This window comes from Entelurus aequoreus, linkage group LG06 (genome assembly GCF_033978785.1).
Source record: "Entelurus aequoreus isolate RoL-2023_Sb linkage group LG06, RoL_Eaeq_v1.1, whole genome shotgun sequence".
Classification (NCBI taxonomy): Eukaryota; Metazoa; Chordata; class Actinopteri; order Syngnathiformes; family Syngnathidae; genus Entelurus; species Entelurus aequoreus.
Genome location: NC_084736.1, coordinates 56,296,063 through 56,321,303, shown reverse-complemented (window position 1 = coordinate 56,321,303; position 25,241 = coordinate 56,296,063). Strand labels below are relative to the sequence as shown.

Below are 25,241 nucleotides of genomic sequence, written 5' to 3'. Positions count from 1 at the left end.
AATTTCCCAACTTATATGGAAACAGGGTTTGTACATACCAACTCAGAAACCACTTGGCTCTCCATTATGACCAACATTAAAATACAGTAGCGTAGTGGGCCTATGTAGTCATTAAAAACAAGGTAGAGGTCATATTTGAAGTGAAGAGAATTATATTAATATAGCACTTTTCAAAGCGCTTTACATAGTGAACCCCAATATCTAAGTCACATTTAAACAAGTGTGGGTGGCACTGGGAGCAGGTGGGTAAAGTGTCTTGCCCAAGACACAACAGCAGTGATGAAGATGGCGGAAGCGGGGATCGAACCTGGAACCCTCAAGTTGCTGCCACGGCCGCTCTACCAACCGAGCCACGCCGTCCACATTTAACAAGTATAGTTCATATTTTTGGCCACTGTAACATTACACAGGGTTTGAATAAAAGACAAACCCTGGGGGGACGGCGTGGCGAAGTTGGGAGAGTGGCCGTGCCAGCAATCTGAGGGTTACTGGTTCAATCCCCACCTTCTACCATCCTAGTCACGTCCATTGTGTCCTTGAGCAAGACACTTCACCCTTGCTCCTGATGGGTCCTGGTTAGCGCCTTGCATGGCAGCTCCCGCCATCAGTGTGTGAATGTGTGTGTGAATGGGTGAATGTAGAACTAGTGTCAAAGCGCTTTGAGTTCCTTAAAAAAGGTAGAAAAGCACTATACAAGTACAACCCATTTACCATTTACAATAAAATTGTACTTTAATCAGGTGATTCTTTGGCGTACCACTAGATAGTGCCAGTGTACCACTAGTTAAAGTTAAAGTTAAAGTACCAATGATTGTCACACACACGAGGTTTGGCGAAATGATTCTCTGCATTTGACCCATCACCCTTGATCTCCCCTCTAGTGGTAGACATACCACAATTTGACAATCCCTGGTTTAGGTCAAGTCAGAAGTAAGTTTCCACCGTAAATACATCTTACCTTACTGTCCGTCAGGAATACAGGTGGAGGGCTGCACCTGTTGGCAACTTCCTGGCTGCTTTTTTTCAGACGACTGCGGATCTCTGGGCTGTACCTGCGTAATATCTGCACAACACAAGGAGAAGCACAAGGAGAAGGAGCGTGTCATGTAGTGGAAGGTCACACAGCCACACCACATTCAACAGAAAAATCAATACAAAATAGGAGTTTAATGGAAGAGCAGAAGCATAACTACAGTACAGTTGCGCTTTTAATATCAGAATATACACATATACATATACCTATATATATATATATATATCAGTGGCAGGCCGTGCGTTTCTCACCTAGGCCTTCAGTGATTTCCTACTTAGTCCGCCTTCACCTCTCAAAATACCATAATTGATGTCACCACATGGACACGGCTGGAGATACCATACAAAAACACACTTGCACAGTACTGGTCATTGAATCCCCTCAACAGTGTACAAAACTGCATTTAACATTCAATAAACCTGCTTCAGCAATTTAACAAACACGTGTACAGGGATATTTCACAACTGTTTGTCTATGTCTTTATTGTGTATATATTTGAACAGTGTTCATGTTGTGTACATGGTGTATTTATAATATGTTGTGTAAAGGAAAGTTCACAATTCTATGAAGCTCAAGATCAGAGCCTGATATCCCCTGGTTTTACTACATCTTGTTTATTATTTATAGGGTTAGGCGAAATACGTGCTCAACTTCAGCCTAAACCCTTTCGGTCTGTAAAATTGTCAATTTATGAATGTAAAACTGTTTGTTTATTTTGTTGACCACTGACCGAAGAAATAATAAACTAACTAAAAAAAACAAAAACAAAAACTAACTAAAACATGTTTTACGTGGTACTGTCAAAATTGAAATAATTGTATAAAACAAATTACACATGAAAAAAATTAAGAAATACAATATTTAAACTCACAATTTGTAGAATTTGGATTATTTTTTTCATATTACTAGGACTTTATTTTCATAACAATACAACTCTTTTTTCTCATATTAGGAATGTAAGTATTTAATTATAATTATAATTAATAAATGACATTTCAGACAATTTTTTCATTTGTCCCATTTGGCCCCTCTCCATCATTTATGTCTTACCATCAACAACTTAATTCCGTACAGTATCAGCAGCAGATTAAATAACATGTCAGTGACTTACCTGCTCAGCGGTGACTGGCTCCGATGAGCGGCTGATGGCAGAGATGTGCATGGTCTCTGTGTCCAACTCATTGTCGGTGTAGGTCTCATCCGCAGTATCGTCCAGGTCAGAGGTCAGTCTGCTGTCCATGCTGAGGTAGTCGGCGGACAAGAAGGAGAGACGCTCCGCATCCTGGCAGTCCAGATCACTCTCTACTTCGTCCAACTAAAAAAGACACATGATGGATCTTGGGTGTATAGGAAGAAGGGATGGACAGACGGATAGCACCAGAATAAGAAAGAAGAAAGAAAGAGAGGAAAACGTGTAGAAGCTCACAGTAGGAAGACACACAGTGTGCATGCTTTCTAAGCAATGGAAAACATGCTCACACAAATTGATATATGATCAGAAAGACATGGCCAGAAATGACACCTTTCACAACCTTTACTTGAGTATTTCTATACTTTACAATCAATAATAACAATTGTTTAAAACATTGGCTTCTTATTTGCTTCTCAATCTGGGAGCCGTTGTTCCGATACCAGTACGGTACCAAAATGTATTTTGATACTTTTCGATACTTTTCTAAATAAAGGGGACCACAAAAAAATTTAATTATTGGCTTTATTTGAACAAAAAATCTTATAGTACATTAAACATATGTTTCTTTTTGCAATCGAACAATTTTGTCCTTAAATAAAGTAGTGAACATACTAGACAACTTGTCTTTTAGTAGTAAGTAAGCAAACAAAGGCTCCTAATTAGTCTGCTGACGTATGCAGTAACATATTGTGTCATTTATCATTCTATTATTTTGTCAACATTATGAGGGACAAACGATGGCCTGCGATGAGGTGGCGACTTGTCCAGGGTGAACCCCGCCTTCCGCCCGAATGCAGCTGAGATAGGCCCCAGCACCCCCCGCGACCCCAAAAGGGACAAGCGGTAGAAAATGGATGTATGAGGGACAAACTGTAAACATTTATTTTTAATCTACTTGTTCATTTACTGTTAATATCTGCTTATTTTCTGTTTTAACATGTTCTATCTACATTTCTGTTAAAATGTAAGAATCACTTATTCTTCTGTTGTTTGATACTTTACATTAGTTTTGGATGATACCACACATTTAGGTATCGATCCGATAGCAAGTAGTTACAGGATCATACATTGGTCATATTCAAAATCCTCATGTGTCCAGGGACGTATTTCCTGACTTTATACATATAATATAAATTTTAAAAAATAGGGAAAAATATTGAAGTAATCATAGTAGTATCGACTAGATACGCTCTTGTACTTGGTATCATACAGTGGATGTCAGGTGTAGATCCACTCAAGGCATTTGTTTACATTCAGGGGTGATAGCTGGTTGTTAGCGGTGAGCTATTGTATCCTCCGACGGTGTGTAGTGAAGCATGTTTAGCTATTCCTCGTCCTGCAGTGATAATGAACTTGTAAAAAACATACTTTATTTGTCGCCATGGAGGCCAGGATTAGTGATTTAGAAGTAGCTAGATGGATGTTAGCTGCTAGCTAGCTAGCCATGTCCTAAAGCACCTCTTCCTTTGGGCGTTTCAGTGTTGTAACTTCACCATTATCTTTAGTTTTTAGACCAAAATGCATCCGTTCTCCCTTTTCTGTCTACACACTGTGTCTGCTTGTAAGTACTCCGTGTGTGTGCTGCCGAACATGCTCCTCTGCTCGTAAAAGCAGCAATGTAATGACGTGAAAAAAAAGGGACCCGGTACTTTTCAAACAGAGTATAGTAGTTTTTGATTCATTAGTACCGCGATAGTATACTAGCACTGTATATATATATATATATATATATATATATATATATATATATATATATATATATATATATATATATATATATATATATGTATACATATATATATATTGCCTTTCTTTGATTGGCTTCCTTGTCCCTCAAAAGGAACATAAAAGTCAAACGGGAAATGTGTGTGTTTACCTTGCCATCAGAAACCCAGACTGCTTGCGTTTGTTGCTCTCTGATGGCGTCCTTGACGCTACCATACCAGGCATCATTGGCTGAGTTCAGCTCTATGGTAGCTGCACAGGACAAAACTAATGTTCAGAATTTAACCCTGATGACCCAGAGGCGGTGCTTCAATCACTATATCAACATGTGCAGGTCAAGTAGCTGCAGCATACCAACAACCCAATACCTGTGACCCATGGTGACCCTAGGATTGGTGGTCTCCTCCGGTGTGGACAAAGAATCAGTCCCTACAGAATCTTCTCACAAGGACAACATTCTGATTGACTGAACGCTCTGGCGATCATCCAGGATTCTTAGAACCCGAGTTACATACCTAACTTTCATTTTAGTTCATCCTTCCTGACTGCAGTCAAGCAATAGGCCCTCAGGGAGGACAGATGTCAACTGGCCCAGAAAGTGAACATATCCTTGGGTCAACATTACAGGTCATGAAGGGACTTGGTTGGTGGAGCTAGCTACTCCACCTGCACTTACACAAGATATCTAGTGCTTGAGGCGCCGCTTTTTGCAGTCATGAAGAATGAAATGCAACACTACCCAGTTTTAAATTCAGCTAGCATGCTACCTTTAGCATGCTACTATGCTAACATTAGCATGTTAACTCTTTTTAGCCAATTTCACCTTGGAGTCATATTACTTGGTACGTGACACATGCTACCTGTCAGTATAACAGTTAGTCACGTACCAAGTTATGTGACTCTGAAGTATACAGCGGCAAAAGGTTAGCATGCTAGCATTAGCACAATAACAGTGAGCATGTGTCGCGTACCAAGTTATAATGGTGCGTTCTATTTGTACCACCCCCGAGTTGGCTTTAAAGATGGCTGCTCTGAATGTAAACAATAATATAAGCTTTCATATCATCTGTTATTAGCACTTTTGATTAGTTTTTGCTGCACTAAAGCAGCAATATACAATGTATTATTGGACGTTTATGTATTATAAGGTTACTGTAGTGTAGACTGTATTTGTCTCTTGTGGTTCTACATCTCTAGCAACATCCTCGTCAACCACCGTGTTGTTGCAAAAAGAGTGCATTTTTCCCCAAAAGTTGTTTATATTCATACAAGGCAAGCGCAAGAATATCTTTTGTGGATGTGGCCATCTTGATTTTTGACCTTGTAATTGGAACGCTCTGCACCCAGTGGTGTGCCGTCAGGGCCAGCAAGGCCTTCTCTGCTGGCCTGACATACCCAGAAATCATGATCATAATTAAAGATAAAATATTTTTTAAATTTACTTTCCCTAAATATCTAAAAGTATTCATATTCTCTTCATGTCATATTATGCTCCTTCCAGTGCTGTTGTTTTTAGTTTTAGTTTGTATCCAATCCGAATTCAGCTAGCTTATGTTGCCATGCTGTACCAAATCTGCCCGGGGCCTTCAGAATCAACAATGTCTGTGCGCTGTAAGTGAACGGGGACATACAGGTGATAGATAATTGCGATAGCCAACCAGATCACGGGTTGTTGTCAGTAAGGCCTTCAAGACGGCCTCACGTTGAACGTGACATTTACGCGTCCTGTGATTGGATACTCACCGGGACCGTTAGCGGATGAATTTGAGAACACATACAGTTGATAGACAGTTGCGATAGCCAATCAGATCACAAGTTGTTGACAGTAGTCTATCTAGGTAGCCTGATGTTAACGAGACTGTGATTGGATACTCACTTGACAATCCAAAGTGAGTATCCATTCACAAGTTTCAATTTAGCAGGAAGCAGGAAGTGTTGCGCCGTAGCCTACTGGGATAGCAGAGAAAGAGAACAAAACGTTGATTAGGTGGCAGATATATATTTGCACGGCCATTTTCAAAAAGGATATTCAAACAAAAACTACATCTTGTGAAACGATGTCGGCCAAACCCGGAAGCTAGCTCAGCTGCTCTGTCGATGAAATGGGGAAATGCTCGCCATTTCCACTCGAATAAGCTGACGACGAGGGGTACCACTGGCTTATACGGCGTCGAATAGGCGCTACAAATTGTGAGTTCAAATATTAGATTTTTTCACTTTTAATATGTTTTTTGCAATTTTAATTTTGACAGTACCACACATAAGACATGTTTTAATTGCTGATGCATTTTATTTGATTTTTAAATGCGCCAGAAAATAACCCGTTTTGTACACTGTTGAGGTGATTCAATGTCCAGTAGGACGTAAATGTGTTCCTGTATAGTATTTCTCCAGCAATGGTCATGTGGTGACATAAATTATGGTATTTTCAGAGGTAGTCATTGAAGTCGGACATCACTGAAGGCGTAGGTGGGAAACGCACGGCTCGCCTCTGTCCTAACCCAGCTGTGACCTCATTCCCAGCTCCTAACTTCTGTGAGGTAAATAGAGCGCAGCATATGATTGTAAGATGTACGGCTGCGGAATAATCCAAAAAAGTGTAACATTTGCTTAAAAACTTAGCTTTAACATGCTAGGGGTTGACTAACAAAAACCAATGAGCATTTGGACTTTAGAACCGCTCAAATCCGTTGAGAAATGTGGGATATGTAGAAGTTTGTATTGTGCCCATTCAAAATGTGTTCTTGGTACGTGACACATGGTAACAGTTAGCATGCTGACTTAAGCATTATGGCATGCATTGCTAACACTACGATGCTAACTGTTTTGGCAAATTTTTCAACAGTTTACCCCAGAGTCATAAGTTGATAACTAACTGTTAGCATGCAGGATGAATAAAATACAATAATTATGGACAAGCATCGGTCACTCACCTGTGAATAAGTGACAACAGCTTTTCCTCAGCTTGATGGCTTGCTCATATAACTTGCGGGCACTTCGGTTGGAGTTTGGAATTATTCTTTGTCTCAAGGCCTTGATGCCATGCTTGCTGTCTGGATTGAAGAAGATGACGATGGGATACCACTGGGTGTAGTTCAGGGTGTCCACTGCTTTGGGCGTTACATCAAGCAGGGCGTGTTTATCCTGTGGAGCGTGAGGGACACTGAGATAAGACATTTTGATTTTGACAGGCCTTGCTACAATTAAATGACAAAATATGGGATTTGGACTACACCATGTGGTATAAACCAATGAGTGAAATGCCAATATTAGTTTGGCAAACTACGCAATTAAGCTTATCTTGTGCGATAAGTTCAATTCCTGTGCTTTTGGGGTTTTAAAGTTACAAAGAACACTTCAAACAATCATAAAAAATTCATGAAATAACATGCTGACATTTTAGGTGTCAACAATCCCAAAAAAAGCCTGATAAATTCTGTTGAAACTGATTATTCGACTGAAGAGGAAATATTGGGAAATAAAGAGGTATTTTTTATAAAAGATGTGCATAATATACTTTACCTGCTCAATAATTTGCCGAATAGTGTTGAGGCGAACCACACCTGAGGACTTCTCAGAGCCAGCATCTTTCGGTTCCGTCTCTAACATGAAAATAATGACAATTTATTTTTTTTTCAGGATCATGTGATCCAATAGGGAGTAGGATACCGGTACCAACAGGTATTTCGATACTTTTCTAAATGTTTTATTTTTATTTAGCCTTTATTTAACCAGGTAAAATCCCATTGAGATCAAAGATCTCTTTTGCAAGGGAGACCTGGCCAAGAGGGCAGCAGCAAGTTTACATTAAAAACAGTAAACAACACATGAAAAATCAAATTTACAACATTAAAACTTGCTCACATAACACGTGCATACGACGAGGTATACTGCAATCCTTTCACAGAAGCTTTAAACTAATTTAATGTAACAAGGGTTTGAAGTTCAAGATCCGATTGTAGGTTATTCCAAGCCTTCGGTGCTGAAAACCTAAATGCTTTCTTGCCCAGTTCAGTTTTTACTTTGGGGATGACAAATTGCAGAACATTCCTTGAACGAAGATTGTGACTTCCTTGTTTCTTTGTTAAAAGACAGATAAGATGGAGTGATACCCATAATGGTTTTGGAGATGAACACATACCAATGATTGAGGCGTCGAGCACATACAGATGTCTAGTTAACCATTGAGTATAACACACAATGGTGAGTAAGGGGAGCGCAGTTGATGATGAATCTCAGTGCCCAGTGGTACATACTATCCAGCTTGTGGAGACAACCAGCAGTAGCATTCATGTACAACACATCTCCATAGTCAATAACAGGTAAAAAGGTTGTTTCCACCAATTTCTGTTTCACAGTAAAAGAAAAGCAAGACTTGTTTCTATAATAAAATCCCAGTAAAAGTTGAATTTTTTTTTTTACAACATACATAATGTGCTTCTTAAAACTCAAGTGGTCATCAATTAAAAATCCTAAATATTTAAAAGAAGATACTAACACAATTTGTTGCCCATTTCATGTTAAAATGTTCTCACACAGTGCTGATATTAGTTTTTGATGTGGCAAAGAACATACACTTGTTTTCTCTGCATTTAAAACCAGTTGAAGATAGCAAAGTTGTTCTTGTACTCTTTCAAATGCACGTTGTAGATATTTCAAGGCCTCAGCAGGAGTGGGTGCTGTGCAGTATATGACAGTATCATCAACGTAGAAATGGAAAGTTGAATTCGGAATATTCTGTCCAAGATTATTTATGTAAATAGTGAATAATAATGGGCCCAACACAGTACCTTGAGGTTCTGTGTTGGGTAAATAAAAGGTGAATAAATGTCATTATTGGCTTTATTTTAACAAAAAATCTCAGGGTACATTAAACATATTTGTTATCGCTATTTAGTCCTTAAATAATCAGAATCAGAATCAGAATCAGCTTTATTGTCATTACGCAGGGTAACGAGATTGAGGCCATTCCATACAGTGCGATAAAACAAGTGTACACTCTGTACAGAGGGTGAAATGAATATGTACATGAATATCTACATGAAACAGGGTGGTTGGTGGAATGGGTTATTGCACCGAAGAGAAGGCAGTTATGAGGGTCAATGGGGAAGTCTGTTCAGGGTGGTTATGGCCCTGGGGAAGAAGCTGTTTTTTAGCCTGTTCGTCTTGGTTTTAATGCACCTGTAGCGCTTCCCAGAGGGCAGCAGGTGGAACAGGTCAGAGCCAGGGTGGGTGCTGTCCTTGATGATGGCACTGGCTCTGTTGAGGCAGCGGGAGGTGTAGATGTCCATCAGAGAGGGGAGAGGGCGGCCGATGATCTTTTGAGCCGTCTTGACCACTCTTTGCAGCCTCTCCCTGTCTGCTGCAGTGCAGCTGCCGTACCATACTGTAATACAGTAGGTCAGCAGGCTCTCGATGGACGAGCAGTAGAAGGTCAGCAGCAGGTCAGGCTTCAGGTTGTACTTCCCGAGGACTCTCAGGAAGTGTAGCCGCTGCTGAGCCTTCTTGATGATTGCTGTGGTGTTGACTGTCCACGAAAAGTCGTTAGAGATGTGGACTCCAAGGTACCTGAAGGTGTGGACCCCCTCCACACGCTCGCCGTTGATGTAGAGGGGGGCAGGGTCGGTACTGCTCCTCCTGAAGTCGACGATGATCTCTCTGGTCTTGCTGGTGTTGAGAGCGAGGTTGTTCTCCGAAGACCAGGCCGTCAGCTTCAGGACCTCCTCCCTGTAGGCAGCCTCGTCACCCCTGGAGATGAGCCCGACCACTGTGGTATCGTCAGCAAACTTGACGATAAGGTTGTCACTGTGGGCTGGACTGCAGTCATGGGTGTAGGGGCAGTAGAGGAGGGGGCTCAGCACACAGCCCTGTGGGGAGCCGATGCTCAGCGTGCGGGTGGATGAGAGGTGGGGGTCAAGTCTCACATTCTGGGGTCGGTCCGTTAGGAAGTCCCTTATCCAGGCGTTTGTGAGAGGGGGGAGGCCAAGAGTGTCCAGTTTATTGCAGAGTCTGTCCGGGATTATTGTATTGAAGGCAGAACTATAATCCACAGAGAGCATCCGGACGTAGCTCTGCTGCTGCTCCAGGTGGTTCAGAGCAGAGTGGAGAGCAACAGCGATGGCGTCCTATGTGGATCTGTTCGCCCGGTATGCGAACTGGTGGGGGTCAAAGTCTGGAGGGATATGGTCCTTGATGTGCTGGAGAACCAGTCTCTCGAAGCACTTCATGATTACCGGAGTGAGGGCCACTGGTCGGTAATCATTCAGGCTGGTGATGGGAGACTTCTTCGGCACCGGGATTATTGTAGATGACTTCAGGCAGGATGGGATGACTGCCTGAGCCAGGGAGAGGTTGAAGATCCTGGTGAGGGGGGGGAGCGAGCTGGTGGGCGCACGCCCTGAGCACCTTTCCAGGTACTCCGTCTGGTCCGGCAGCCTTCCTGGGGTTCACAGCCAGGAGCACTCGTCTGACACTGTGCTCCTGTACAGTGAGTGGAGTGGTGCCGGAGCCCGGTGGGGGCGGGGGCAGGGCTGGAGCATATGAGAGTCGCTGGGGGGTATCGAAATGGGCAAAGAAACAGTTAAGCTCCTCTGCCAGTGTCGCACTCTGATCCGCAGTTGTCACATTGCAGCCTCTGTAGTTCGTGATGTCATGAATGCCCCGCCACACCTCCCGTGAGTTATTGCTGGACAGATGGGACTCTATGCACCTCCTGTGGTCCGCCTTTGCTTTTTTAATCCCTCTCTTCAGGTCGGCTCTAGCAGCACTGTACATTGCCCTGTCCCCTGACCTGAAGGCTGCGTCGCGGGCCCTGAGGAGTGTGCGGACTTGGCTGGTCATCCAGGGTTTCTTGTTGGGGTAAACCCGGATGGTTTTTTCCACAGTCACATTCCCGATGCAGAACTGTATGTAGTCCAGCACCGTTCCTGTGGCTGTCTCCAGCTCCTGTTGTTGGAAGAGGTCCCAATTCGTGTGTTGGAAGCAGTCCTGAAGTTTGGGGAGTGCATCGTCAGGCCAGGTCATAACAGTCTTTGTGATGGGCCTGGCCTGGCGTCTGATGGGGGTGTAGGTAGGAGAGAGCAGGAGGGAAAGATGGTCTGACTGTCCAAGCTGGGGGAGGGGTGTAGCTCTGTACGCGTGCTTCACGTTGGTATACACGTGGTCAAGGGTGTTCTTGCCCCTTGTAGAACACTTCACGTGCTGGTAGAACTTAGGGAGTACAGTCTTTAGATTGGCCTTATTAAAATCCCCTGCTATGATATGAACACCGTCGGGGTGGGCCCGCTGCTGTTCGTTGACGGTGTTCAGCAGAAGAGAGAGCGCTGTGTTTTCTTTGGCGTCCGGTGGAATATACACAGCCGTGATGATAACAACAGACAGCGCTCTCGGGAGAAAAAAAGGCTGACATCTAACAGACATGTATTCCACGTCCGAGCAACAGTGCTGTTCAATGATTGTCCCGTTGTTGCACCAGTTCTCATGCACGTAAATACAGAGCCCCCCTCCTCTGCTCTTACCGGAGTTCTTAGTTCTGTCCCGGCGGAGCAGAGTGCGGCCGGCTAGCTGCATGCTAGCATCGGGTATTTCCGGGTGAAACCAGGTTTCGGTGATAATCATAGCACAACAGTCCCGAACATAGCGGTTTCCAGCGAGTTGTAACTCCAGGTCGTCCATCTTCTGTACGAGGGATCTGGAATTGGAGAGGAACAGGCTCGGTAGAGGTGGCTTGTGGGGTTGTTTCCTAAGCCTGAGCAAGACGCCGGACCTGCGGCCACGCTTCTGCTTCCTCTCCCTCCTCCGTCTGCGCCGTCTCCCAGACCCGACAACAAACCACGGAGAGCCCGGTGCTCTTGCTATGTCGTCTGGGATGTTGTGCTTGTGGTGAAAGTCGCTCGAAACAGATATCTGGTGCGAGTTCCCGATATCCAAGAGTGACTGGCGGGTGTACCGGGTGTTTGCAGTACAGGTGGTGCACAAAAGGAAAAAAAACAAGAAGAAAAGAAGGAGGAAAGAGCACTGAAAAGGAGAGCCGTGAGCCGCTGCATCTGTGCGCACCGCCATCTTGGAAAAAAATAAATAAATAAAATAAAAATAAAAATAAAAATAAAATAAAATAAAAATAAAAAATAAATAAATAAAAATAAAAAATAAAAAATAAAATAGTGAACATACTAGACAACTTTTCTTTTAGAAGTAAGTAAACAAACAAAGGCTCCTAATTAGTCTGCTGACATATGCAGTAACATATTGTGTCATTTATCATTCTATTATTTTGTCAACATTATGATGGACAAACTGTAAAAATGAATTATTAATCCACTTGTTTATTTACGGTTAATATCTGGTTATTTTCTGTTTTAACGTGTTCTATCTGCACTTCTGTTAAAATGTAATAATCACTTATTTTTCTGTTGTTTGATACTTTACATCAGTTTTGAATGATACCATAAATTTAGGTATCGATCCGATACCAAGTAGTTACAGGATCATACATTGGTCATATTCAAAGTCCTCAAGTGTCCAGGGACGTATTTCCCAAGTTTATGAACATAATATGAATTAAAAAAAAAGGAAAAAAGATTTTGTGACGATAAAAAATATCGATGTAATCATTGCAGACTAGATACGCTTGACTAGATACGCTCTTGTACTTGGTATCATTACATTGGATGTCAGGTGTAGATCCACCCGTGGCGTTTGTTTACATTCAGGAACAACGTCATTAGCATTGACGCCGGTGAGCTATTGTATCGGTGTGTAGTGAAGCATTTTTAGCTATTCCTCATCCTCCAGTGATAATGAACTTGTAAGAAACATACTTTATTTGTCGCCATGGAGGCGAGGATTAGTGATTTAAAAGTAGCTAAAACACTGCCGACTGCTGATGGATGTTAGCTGCTAGCTAGCTAGCCATGTTTTAACACGCGAAGTCCCAGAGAAGGGTCAATTGACATTTTTACCTAGAAAACACACAAGAGGGTCATTTGACCCCTAGTCCCCCCTGTGGACACTCCTTTTGTTATGAAAATGTGGCTGTTAGTGGCACACGGCAGGGGGCCACTTGAGCCTGTGTGGGGGAGGGGACCTTACAGCTCAAGCTTTAGTTCTGAGGTAGGTTGTGTGTGTTTTTGCAAGGATCAACAGAATGAAGGGATCAACACTCTGACATTTATTGTTAAAAAAAATACAAAACAAAACATATTTACAAAGAATGAAAAAGCAACTGTTTTCCCAGTTTTGGTGTGGAGGGTTGTTGCAGAAGCAATTGTTATTTTTGTGTGCCAAAAATAGTTTAAAAAAAAAAATTTACAAAGAAAAAAGCATATTTACAAAGAATGAAAAACCATGTCCATGTAAACGTGACTGACATACATTTGAGCAGTCACTCACAATCCTGGCACTGCCATTGCTCCTTTCGGCATTTCCCACATGTATAATTTTTCTGTCTACCTAGACAAACTGCCCCTAACAGCCTCATTACCATAACAAAATGAGTGATTAGTGTATTCGGGAAAAGCGTCGGGCCAAATGACCCCTCTCTGGGTCTTCTAGGTAGACAGAAAAATGCTGGGACTTCTAGTGTTAAAGCACCTCTTCCTGAGGGCGTTTCAGTGTTATAACTTCATCTTTATCTTTAGTTTTTAAACCAAAATGCATCTGTTCTCCCTTTTCTGTCTACACACTGTCTGCTTGTAAGTACTCTGTGTGTGTGCGCTGCCGAACTCTGCTCGTAAAACCAGCAATGTCACGTCGTGACGACGCGCCGTCATGCATGTAAAAAAAATAAATAAATGAAATAAAATGGAGAACCGGTACTTTTCAAACAGAGTATAGTACCGTTTTTGATTCATTAGTACCGCAATACTATACTAGCACCGGTATACCATACAACCCTACTGGGGAGTGTAATGTTGTTTCTTAAGGTGCTTAGACAAATACTCACTAGCAATAACAAACAAGTTGGGCATCTCAGATGCCAGTTTGTCATTGGCAGCATCAGCTATGGGACCAAACAGCACCACAGGACGCCGGAAACCAGCTACAATGACACAAGACACAGTGTACACTTAACATATATGAATATTGGTACACATTTGTGGTTTGCCTTCACAGCAAGACGTGTATCTGTGCATGCGTATGAATCCAGGTAATGAGGAAATTGTGCATTAAAGGATTCTTTCACCTTCCACTAAATCAGGGGTGCCCAAAATGTTCCACTACAGGCCACAGACTGACAAATCAAAGGATGCAAGGGCCATTTTGGTAGTTTTCACCTTCAAAACCAGTACATTTTATAGATTTTTTTAAAAGAACTGGAAAATCCAATTTTGGTGGAAAATTGTAATCTGAATGCTGGAGAGCCAAAGCCAAACTGAAATGCATACAGTTACAAAAAATATGAGCAGTAACAAAAAATATGGGCAAAATGAGCTAAAAAAAAAAAGCTAGCATGCTAACAGTACTATGCTAACATACTAATAATAATATGCTTATAGTTAGCATTAGTGATATACCAAAATATATGACACTGAGGCATATACCTGTAAAATGAGCTAAAAAAAAATCTAGCATGCTAATGTTAGCATGCTAAAATGCTAACAGTTACATGCGACAAGTACCAAAAATATTTAACTCTCAGGTGTGTACTGGAACATTTTGTTTAAAATGCTAGCCTGCTAACATTAGCATGCATCAAGTACCAAAATATGAATGAGGTGTTACCTACAAAATTAGCTAAGAAAAAAAGCTAGCAGACTAACATTAGCATGCTTACAGGTATTATTCGTCAAGTAACAAAATATTTGACGCTGCGGTGTATACCTGCTAATATTAGAATGCTAACAAAATATGACTGAGGTGTACAGCATACCTACAAAATTAGCTAAAAAAAGCAAGCAAACTAATGTTATCATGCTAACAGGTATCATTTGGCAAGTAACAAAATATTTGGCGCTGAGGTATACCTGCAAAAGTAGCAAAAAAGCTAGCATGCTAATATTAGAATGCTAACGATTGTTAAAAAAATTACAGAAAGTCTTCAGCTAGGTGGCATGTAGGTGCTGGTGCCAGCAACTCAGTCACAGTTTGTACACATACAAAACCCAAAACCAGTGAAGTTGGCACGTTGTGTAATTCGTAAATAAAAACAGAATACAATGATTTGCAAATCCTTTTCAACTTATATTCAATAGACTGCGAAGACAAGATATTTAATGTTCGAACTGAGAATTTTTTTTTTTACAAATAATCATTAACTTAGAATTTAATGGCAGCAACACATTGCATCACATGGCCTTTCCTTTTAACAACACTCAGTAAACGTTTGGGAACTGAGGAGACCAATTTTTGAAGCTTTTCAGGTGGAATTCTTTCCCATTCTTGCTTGATGTACAGCTTAAAGGCCTACTGAAACCCACTACTACCGACCACGCAGTCTGATAGTTTATATATCAATGATGAAATCTTAACATTGCAACACATGCCAATACGGCCGGGTTAACTTATAAAGTGCAATTTTAAATTTCCCGGCAAACATCCGGCTGAAAACGTTTCGATATGATGACGTTTGCGCGTGACGTCAACAGTGGAAGTGGAAGTATTCGGAGCTCATTGAATTCAATACAAAAAGCTCTGTTTTCATTTCAAAATTCCATAGTATTCTGGACATCTGTGTTGGTGAATCTTTTGCAATTTGTTTAATGAACAATGGAGACTGCAAAGAAGAAAGCTGTAGGTGCGATCGGTGTATTAGCGGCGGACTACAGCAACACAACCAGGAGCACTTTGAGGATAGCAGACGCGCTAGCCGAACGACCTCACCTTGACTTCCTCCGTCTCCGGGCCGCCAACCGCATCGGTGATCGGGTGAAGTCCTTCGTCGTACTGTCGATCGCTGGAACGCAGGTGAGCACGGGTCGTGATGAGCAGATGAGAGCTGGCGTAGGTGCAGAGCTAATGTTTTTAGCATAGCTCTGTCGAGGTTCCGTAGCTAAGTTAGCTTCAATGGCGTCGTTAGCAACAGCATTATTAAGCTTCGCCAAGCTGGAAAGCATTAACCGTTTATTTACATGTCCAGAGTTTGGTAGTATTGTTGATCTTCTGTCTATCCTTCCAATCAGGGACTTATTTGTTTTGTTTCTATATGCAGTAAAGCCCGATGCTATCACGTTAGCTCAGTAGCTAAAGAGCTTCATCGATGTATTGTCGTGGAGATAAAAGTCACTGTGAATGTCCATTTCGCGTTCTCGACTCTCATTTTCAAGAGGATATAGTATCCGAGGTGGTTTAAAATACAAATCCGTGATCCACAATAGAAAAAGGAGAGAGTGTGGAATCCAATGAACCCTTGTACCTAAGTTACGGTCAGAGCGAAAAAAGATATGTTCTGCACTGCACGCTAGTCCTTCACTTTCACGTTCCTCATCCACGAATCTTTCATCCTCGCTCAAATTAATGGGGTAATCGTCGCTTTCTCGGTCCGAATCTCTCTCGCTGCTGGTGTAAACAATAGGAAAATATGAGCAGTCCTTCCCCCGGTGTCGTCACGCTACTTCCGGTAGGGGCAAGGCTTTTTTTAATCAGAGACCAAAAGTTGCGAACTTTATCGTCGTTGTTCTATACTAAATCCTTTCAGCAAAAATATGGCAATATCGCGAAATGATCAAGTATGACACATAAAATGGATCTGCTATCCCAGTTTAAATAAAAAAAATTCATTTCAGTAGGCCTTTAAGTTGTTAGGTTCAACAGTCCGGGGTCTCCGTTGTGGTATTTTAGGCTTCATAATGCACCTCACACTTTCAATCAATCAAAAAAAAATGGGAGACAGGTCTGGACTACAGGCAGGCCAGTCTAGTACCCGCACTCTTTTACTATGAAGCCACGCTGGCTTGGCATTGTCTTGCTGAAATAAGCAGGGGCGTCCATGATAACGTTGTTTGGATGGCAACATATGTTGCTCCAAAACCTGTATGTACCTTTCAGCATTAATGGTGCTTTCACAGATGTGTAAGTTACCCATGCCTTGGGCACTAATACACCCCCAGACCATCACAGATGCTGGCTTTTGAGCTTTGTGCCTATAACAATCCGGATGATTCTTTTCCTCTTTGTTCCGGAGGACACGACGTCAGACCACAGAACACTTTTCCACTTTGCATTAGTCCATCTTAGATGAGCTTGGGCCCAGCGAAGCTGGCGGCGTTTCTGGGTGTTGTTGATAAATGGCTTTGGCTTTGCATAGTAGAGTTCTAACTTGCACTTACAGATGTAGCGACGAACTGTAGTTACTGACAGTGGTTTTCTGAAGTGTTCCTGAGCCCTTGAGGGATCGAAGGTCACGGGCATTCAATGTTGGTTTTCAGCCTTGCTGCTTACGTGCAATGATTTCTCCAGATTCTCTGAACCATTTGATGATATTAAGGACCGTAGATGGTGAAATACCTAAATTCCTTGCAATAGCTGGTTGAGAAATGTTATTCTTAAACAATTTGCTCACGCATTTGTTCACAAAGTGGTGACCCTCGCCCCATCCTTTTTTGTGATTGACTGAGCATTTCATGGAAGCTGCTTTTATACCCAAATAAGTGTTTAAAGAGCATTCCGCAACTTTCTCAGTCTTTTTTGCCAATTGTGCAAGCATTTTTGAAACATGTTGCAGGCATCAAATTTCAAATGAGCTAATATTTGCAAAAAATAACGTTTTCCAGTTCGAAGGTTAAGTATCTTGTCTTTGCAGTCTATTCAATTGAATATAGGATGAAAAGTAATTGCAAATCATTGTATTCTGTTTTTATTTACGTTTTACACAACGTGCCAACTTCACTGGTTTTGTAGATGAATAAACATTATTCGCTTCTCAAGTATATTTCAATCCAGCGGGAGCATGACAAAAACTACATCTTAAAGAAGGGAGGGCATAACAAAAACTCCATCTTAAAGAGGGGGTGGGGGTAGGCATGACAAAAACTCAATCTTAAAGAGGGGTGGAGGGTGGCATGACAAAAAAAATTGCACTGGTTTTGGTCATGTGGGCTGCCCAAATGATGATGCGCGGGCCACCCACTAAACGTGAGTGTTTTTTATGGCCCTTAAAAAAAATATATCAAAAATAGATCGAGTGAAAGGCATCATGTAATGAGAAAAAGATGACATGTTTATCTTAATAATGAAGAAGAAGAGTGTCTTTAAAACATATATGGATAATGTTTATTTGACTATTTCATGATGACTTGACGTCAAGTTCATGCCCCCCGCCTATGACCACCAGCAGATGTGTAATGTTTGGATTTCTACTCACCCTCTCGGAGGACCACACGTTCATACGATGGAAAGCGTGTTGCCAGAGTCTGTGAGGCAACATATTCGCAGTTCTTCCGCAGGTCTTTCCGCTTTAAAGAACGCTGGCCTCGCAACCGCCAAAAATCCGCTCGATCGCCACCAATGACCTTTTGGGAACTCTGAACACTGGCCATCTGTTCCGCTCTGACAGGAAGGAAACGTGTACACCTTAGAAGAAATACTGAGACAGGAAGCAAACGTAGACCTTAGAATAAATACTGAGACAGGAAGCAAACGTAGACCTTAGAAGAAATACTGAGACAGGAAGCAAACGTAGACCTTAGAAGAAATACTGAGACAGGAAGGAAACGTAGACCTTAGAAGAAATACTGAGACAGGAAGGAAATTAAGACCTTAGAAGACATACTGAGACAGGAAGCAAACGTAGACCTTAGAAGAAATACTGACACAGGAAGGAAACGTGTACACCTTAGAAAAAATACTAAGACAGGAAGGAACGTAGACCTTAGAAGAAATACTGAGACAGGAAGGAAACATAGACCTTAGAAGACATACTGAGACAGGAAGGAAACGTAGACCTTAGAAGAAATACTGAGACAGGAAGGAAATGTAGACCTTAGAAGAAATACTGAGACAGGAAGGAAACGTAGACCTTAGAAGAAATACTGAGACAGGAAGGAAACGTAGACCTTAGAAGAAATACTGAGACAGGAAAGAAACGCAGACCTTAGAAGAAATACTGAGACAGGAAGGAAACGTAGACCTTAGAAGAAATACTGAGACAGGAAAGAAACGCAGACCTAGAAGAAAGACTGAGACAGGAAGGAAACGTAGACCTTAGAAGAAATACTGAGACATGGGTCATTCTATTGTTGTGCTTAGGAAAGGACAGGCGAATAGGCCAGATTCACATCTGTGCAAGATGGCAACCATCTGTTGCATTTTTTTTTTAATCATAAGTTCAAACTCTAGGCTATGATGGCTCATTACGATTTATGGTTTAATCACATTACAAAAAAAAGTGATTTCTAATGTGAACAATTGGTCCCTGAACTGCACACACGCTGCTCACGGAAATAAACAATTCTAGTCGGTGTCACTCCTGGCAATTTGCCAAGAACTTTATTTAACCAGAGTCAACATTTTCTAAAGCAAATTATTTGGGTGTCCTAACTTTTCCCACTGAGGGCCGCACACTGAAAAAAAATCAAAGCATTTTGATATTTGTCATTTTCAAAATCATTACAATATATACAATAGATCTTTTTTAACTTTTAGGGCTCCCCTCAGGTTTGGTCGAGGGAAACCAGAAGGGTCTCAGTCATAACAATGTTAAAAAAGAGTCATATATGTATTTTTAAATCTCGAGATCAACTTACCGTAAAATAGCTGTTGATATATGTTGATATAAAATCTATTTTTTAAAATGTTTTATGCCCTTTTTCTAACAGAAAATGCTGTTTTTATGGCAAAAACACAAAACATGCAACATTTTTCCCTAAAAAATTTGAAAAATAAAGTGGAATATTTGATGTGAAGTAATTGGTCAAAAATTCATAACAACATTGGTTTTTTTTCATTATTATTTTTTGAGCAATGGCAGTTTAAATTAAAAAAAAAAATCACACTTAAATTCTCAGGGGTAAATTTGATTCTGTTGAGTACTGGTACCGATTCCCAGGTACCGGCATTTGATACCACATCAGTTCAAATGTCAATGGTACCCATAACTAGTCAGGAATTCAATAAAAATTAAAATCCATTGTTTTGTTTTGTTTTTTACAAAAATGTGCATGTTTTCCTTTTAAGGCTGCAACTAACGATTATTTTTCTACCGATTAATCTATAGATTATTTTTTCAATAATCGGTTGAACTATAGACTATTTTTTTTCGATTAATCTATAGATTATTTTTCCTTTTACCGATTTTTTTTTAAATTTAAAACGAAGATGAAAAAATAAATGTAGGCCAGTTTTTTCAAAAAAAAAAGAAGTATGGCCACTCAGTCAACATTGACAACAACATGACAAAATATTCTGTAATAATGTAAACATTTAAAACTTTTAACATTTAACAAAATTAAAAGTAGCGTATTTGCTTTTTAATGTGCAAATATAAAAGTAAACATCCAGTACAAATCTTAATATTCTGCAATAGTATAAGCATTTCAAAAGTAAAAGTATTGCTTATTTTGCTATAAAATGTGCAAAAATAAAGATAAACATCCAATACAAAAAAGTGCCAATCTAAATATTCTGGAGCACTGTAAACATTAAGTATTGCTTTTAAAATGTGCAAAATAAACATCCTGTCCAACACAGTACACAATAACCAATTCTACTCATTCCAGTGAGTGACTAACAGTTGTAATGAAGAAAGGTTAGCATGTCTACATGCTCTGGGGTGAGGCTGCTTCTTTTCTTGTTTACAATATTCCCAGCAGCTGAAAATAGGCGCTCAGAAGGGGTCGATGTGGCTGGAACTGAGTGGTAATTAGCCTTCACCTCAAGCCAGGACTGCGAGTGAGCTGAGCTGCAGTTTAAGTTTCTAGAAGGTCAACGGGCTCATAGTGATGTTACTCGTAGTTGACTGGGAGGTGTTTATTATCATTTGGGGAGAGTCCGCTGCCTGATGCTCACCTGCTAAACACCTATCTGCTCGATAGTGTTGTGTCGTTCGCGAACGATTCGTTCGAACAAACAAACATCTTTTGAGTGAACGTACTGAACCGAATCACTTCATGAACTGATTCGTTCCTTTCTCAGTTCAGTTGAGCTCCGCCGCGACCATGCCGGTATGAGTGGAACTGGCGCATTCTGTGACTCACTGAACCCTCGACGTCGGCGAACGACGCAGCCAATGAGAGGGCGGGGGGAGGGACTGAGCGAACGATTCGTTCACCGCGGATTAACGACATGAATCACTCAGTGAACGACAACGCTCTCGCTCTCTGCTCTGCTTGCCCCAATGCTGCGAGTGATTCTCCTCCCGTCGCGGGGATATGTTTCATGCCATTGGCATCCGTTCTCCATTCATTCTCCAAGCTAACGGCTAATGTTGACTTAAGCCACATGAAAACAAACACACACACGCGCCCCATCCCCATTATCTCAACACATAAAGTTATGAGAGTAGAGGAGACAGAAAGAAACTCAGTGCAGGCAGGGCAAGGCTGAGCAGCAGCGACGCGAGGGGGAGGGGCGGGGGGTAAAGTGTAGGGCAGGCTGTTTTGAGAAGATTTAAAATAAAAATAATAACTATTGTATGTACACATACAAAGGCTATTATTTACAAAGTTATTGTAACAAAAATAAATTTCTCCTTGGCGATCAATTCTGATTCATATTATTATTATTATTATCCCTTCTACTGCAACTGTTGTTGATTTTTGTATTATTTAAGCTATTTATTTTATTTTTTATTGCATATTTAAGTTGATATTTCCATTTTTATATTTTTAAATGTAAGCTACAGAAATTTTAGTTTTAATGTTGGCATTTCTGACACTTGGTTTAATATTTGTTTTGTTTTATTTAAGGTAGCCTATTTATTTTCTTTTTGTTTGCACATTTAAGTTGATATTTTCTTTGTTATATTTTTAAACGTAGGCTACAGAACATTTAGTTTTTATGTTGGCATTTCTGGCTCTTAATTTATTTGTTCTATTTTGAAGGTAGTTATTTTCTTTATTTATTGTCGCTGAGGACGTGATTCAGGTTTGCGCTGCACTCACTCACTCATTCAGAATCAGGACTCGCGAACCTACTGACACAGAGAACTGACTGTGTCGGGGGGGAGGAGGACGTCACATTGAGGCTCTGGTTCAGTCACTGTGCGCGTCGTTCATTGGGTGCTGAGGGCTTGTCGTTCGCGAACTGACACACACCGAGATCTGCCGCTGGGGAAGCTGTTACGGACTGACTCATGATTCGCTGACCTGCACACAGAACTGCTGCTGCAGAAGTGATTCAGATTCACATACTGAACTGTGCTGACTGTGGCGCTGTGTCAGTCACTGATTCTAGTGATTCAGTACAGTCAAAAGAACTGCCGATCCCATCACTACTGTGTAGGGACTCGCGTTCACCCTATTTGCTGCTTCTCCCGCGAATGTCTGCACTGTACTGTACTACGCACCCCCCCCCCCCCCCTATTTTTTTTTGGGGGGGGGGGGGGGGGGCGGGGCGGGGCGCGGGGGTGCGCGTAGTACAGTGGGGGGTTCGGTGAACTAATTTTTTGAACGAATCAATTTAAGGAACTGATTCTAGTGATTCAGTACAGTCAAAAGAACTGCCGATCCCATCACTACTGCTCGACGCTGAAGCGCTGACTACATGTGCTCTGAATGCGCACTGCTGATTGGCTGTTAACGCTCTGAATACGCACTGCTGATTGGCTGTTAGCGCTTTCTGTGTACCAATCAGATGGTTGTGTGGGTGGGACAATGCTGCGTGCTGAGACAGAGGCAGAAGGAGCAAAGCAGCTGGTTAAGACTTTAGCTTTAGCTTAGAAACTCGTTCGGTACACCCCCGTACCGAAACGGTTCAATACAAAACACGTACCGTTACACCCCTAGCAGATACAAATGACACATTCATGTTTTTGTGTAATGATGACAACGTATGCTCACGCGGACGATTGACTAGTTGATGGTTTTCTTTTCAAATGTTCGTTGATAGCCGTTGTGCTGCTATGATAGGCCATTTCCGCTCGACACAGTGTGCATACAACAACATTATTAGGCCGTGTATTGAAATACTCCCACACTTTTGACGACTTTTGGCGTGCTTTTTCCCCCTCGCTCGCACCGTCTGCTTTGCGCTCCGCCATGACGGTAGTGTGACGTAAATATGCGAAGCGTCGACGCTATTTTACGTAACCGATGACGTCGACGCGTCGTTTCAGCCTTATTTCCTTTTCCAAAGGAGCGATTTGGGTGCCGTTTTGACTGAGTTGGTATTAGTAGGAGTCAAAATGAAAAGTGAAGCCATCCCTGTCTAGACTAGGGTTGGGTATCGAGTATCGATTGGAACCGGGACTAACTTTCAGATTCTCCCGGTATCGTTCAAAAGTTTAAATTTCGATTCCTATTTTCGATACCCAGTCCGCCGACCGGAAAAAATATGTCCGCCGAACTGGAAGAAGAAGCCGCTGAGCACCAACAAAGAAGCGCCCACCGCCGGAAGTGTTAGCATAGCCGAGCGAGTCAGTCAAGCTCAAGCATGGATAGCGGGCGTCGGCGGTCGAAAGTGTGGCTTTACTTTACAAAAAAAAAAAGAAATAACCGCGAAATAACAGACCTCCATGTCCATCAAGAAACGAGTGGAGAGAGAGCTGCAGATGTACCAGGACGTTCCACCGATACTTATGTCTGACGACCCTGCTACATGGTGGTGGTCCGGTGGAACCAACAAAAGACTTATCCTTTGCTGTCAGATCGCGCTTTCTCCTATTTATGCGTTCAAGCTTCTTCCACACCCAGCGAACGTGTATTTTCCACAGCAGGAGACACTATCTGTCCAGAACGCTCACGCATCCTGCCTGAGAAGGCGGATATGGTCATTTTCCTAAACAAGAACTGTCTCTGATTTTATACTGTACCTGCTGCTAATCTGGACTGGGTTTTGCAAGTTGTTTCTTATTGTTTATTTGCTTTTCTGCACCAGGTTAGCCCATCAGTGGGAGCACGGTAACATGTTTAAGTACCTGCAGCATCATACACTTGTGTGTGTAAATGTGTTTTCATGAGGTTTCCTGCAGCATCATACACTTGTGTGTAAATGTGTTTTCATGAGGTTTTCAAAAATAAAGCTCTCTTGAGGAAAGTGTACCCCTGGGAAAATGTATTCATAATTTATAATATTTATATTAAAGTTCATAGATTTTATATTTATATTCTAGTTGAAAACAGCCCTGTGAGGAATTTATAGTAAAGTTCATAAAAAGTTAATAGAATTAAAATTGATGGAGAATGTCAGACTATTTCATTCAGAAAGACTGTAGGTTAGCTAGCTCATTTAAAATATCCTAAACTTTTTTTTGACCCTGCCTCTTAAAAGAATCGGAATCGAAACAAATAACCGGAATCAGTATCGGAATCGTTCGAATTCAAACGATACCCAACCCTAGTCTAGACGCTACATTACTCACAAGACGTTACTTGTACAATATCGTCAGAGTCAGCATTTATTTGGAATTTCACTGGTGCCATTTTGGAACTGATGTCATGTTTTTTGCACATGCATGTCACTTCATATTGCCTTCACATTCGACATACATACAAGTCACATATGTTTTTGATAATGTGAACGACATAAAAAGGTCGGATTTAACACAAAAATCGGAGTTTGGCATTATTCCCTGCAGGCAGTGTGAACGTAGTATCGATGGTCGAGAGAGAATTCAGCATGCTGTATTTGTCCTCCTAGCAATCCAGTAATCCACATCCACTTAAAAAAGTGAAACATTGAAGTAATATAATAATCCATAAAGTTGCTCTGAAGCAAAAGGGCATCCACTGACAGGTCTCTGGTCGCCGTCTGACCTCATTTAATCAAAACACACCTTGCTTAAATGCAAAATTCTAATTAATGTATATGCTATATTTGATATGATATACCATTTAAAAAGTCTGAAAAATAATAATAAATAATATTATTTCCAGAAACACAGTGATGGATGTGTGGTTTACAAGAAGATGACACAACAACTGCATTGCACTGCAAACATAGTTGACTTGTTTACGACTTAAAAGCAGATGTCGATAAAGGACTTCCCTGCTGTGAGATGTCACATGATGTTGCTGGTGTACAACCTCTTGTGCTCATAAAAATGCATTTCATCACATATTTATTTACACCAATTACCAAATATTCCGGACTATAAGCCGCTACTTTTTTCCTACGCTTTGAACCCTGTGGCTTATAAAACAGTGCGGCTAATTTATGGATTTTTCTTCGCTAATAAGCATAATGTTTTGTATTGAACAA

The 25,241-nt window shown here is 41.3% G+C and overlaps 1 protein-coding gene across 2 annotated transcripts in view; it reads right to left on the bottom strand.

The window, feature by feature from the left end:
- LOC133652360 (tight junction protein ZO-2-like) overlaps window positions 1-25,241 on the bottom strand; it is a 191,157-nt gene that overhangs the window by 12,814 nt on the left and 153,102 nt on the right. For both annotated transcript variants that reach the window (XM_062051028.1, XM_062051027.1), the window contains 7 exons: window positions 18,250-18,434; window positions 13,894-13,989; window positions 7,473-7,552; window positions 6,884-7,094; window positions 4,102-4,202; window positions 2,145-2,348; window positions 959-1,063 (listed from right to left, as the gene is read on the bottom strand). In XM_062051028.1, coding sequence (XP_061907012.1) covers window positions 959-1,063; window positions 2,145-2,348; window positions 4,102-4,202; window positions 6,884-7,094; window positions 7,473-7,552; window positions 13,894-13,989; window positions 18,250-18,434 — 982 coding nt within the window. The remainder of the gene's footprint in view (window positions 1-958; window positions 1,064-2,144; window positions 2,349-4,101; window positions 4,203-6,883; window positions 7,095-7,472; window positions 7,553-13,893; window positions 13,990-18,249; window positions 18,435-25,241) is intronic.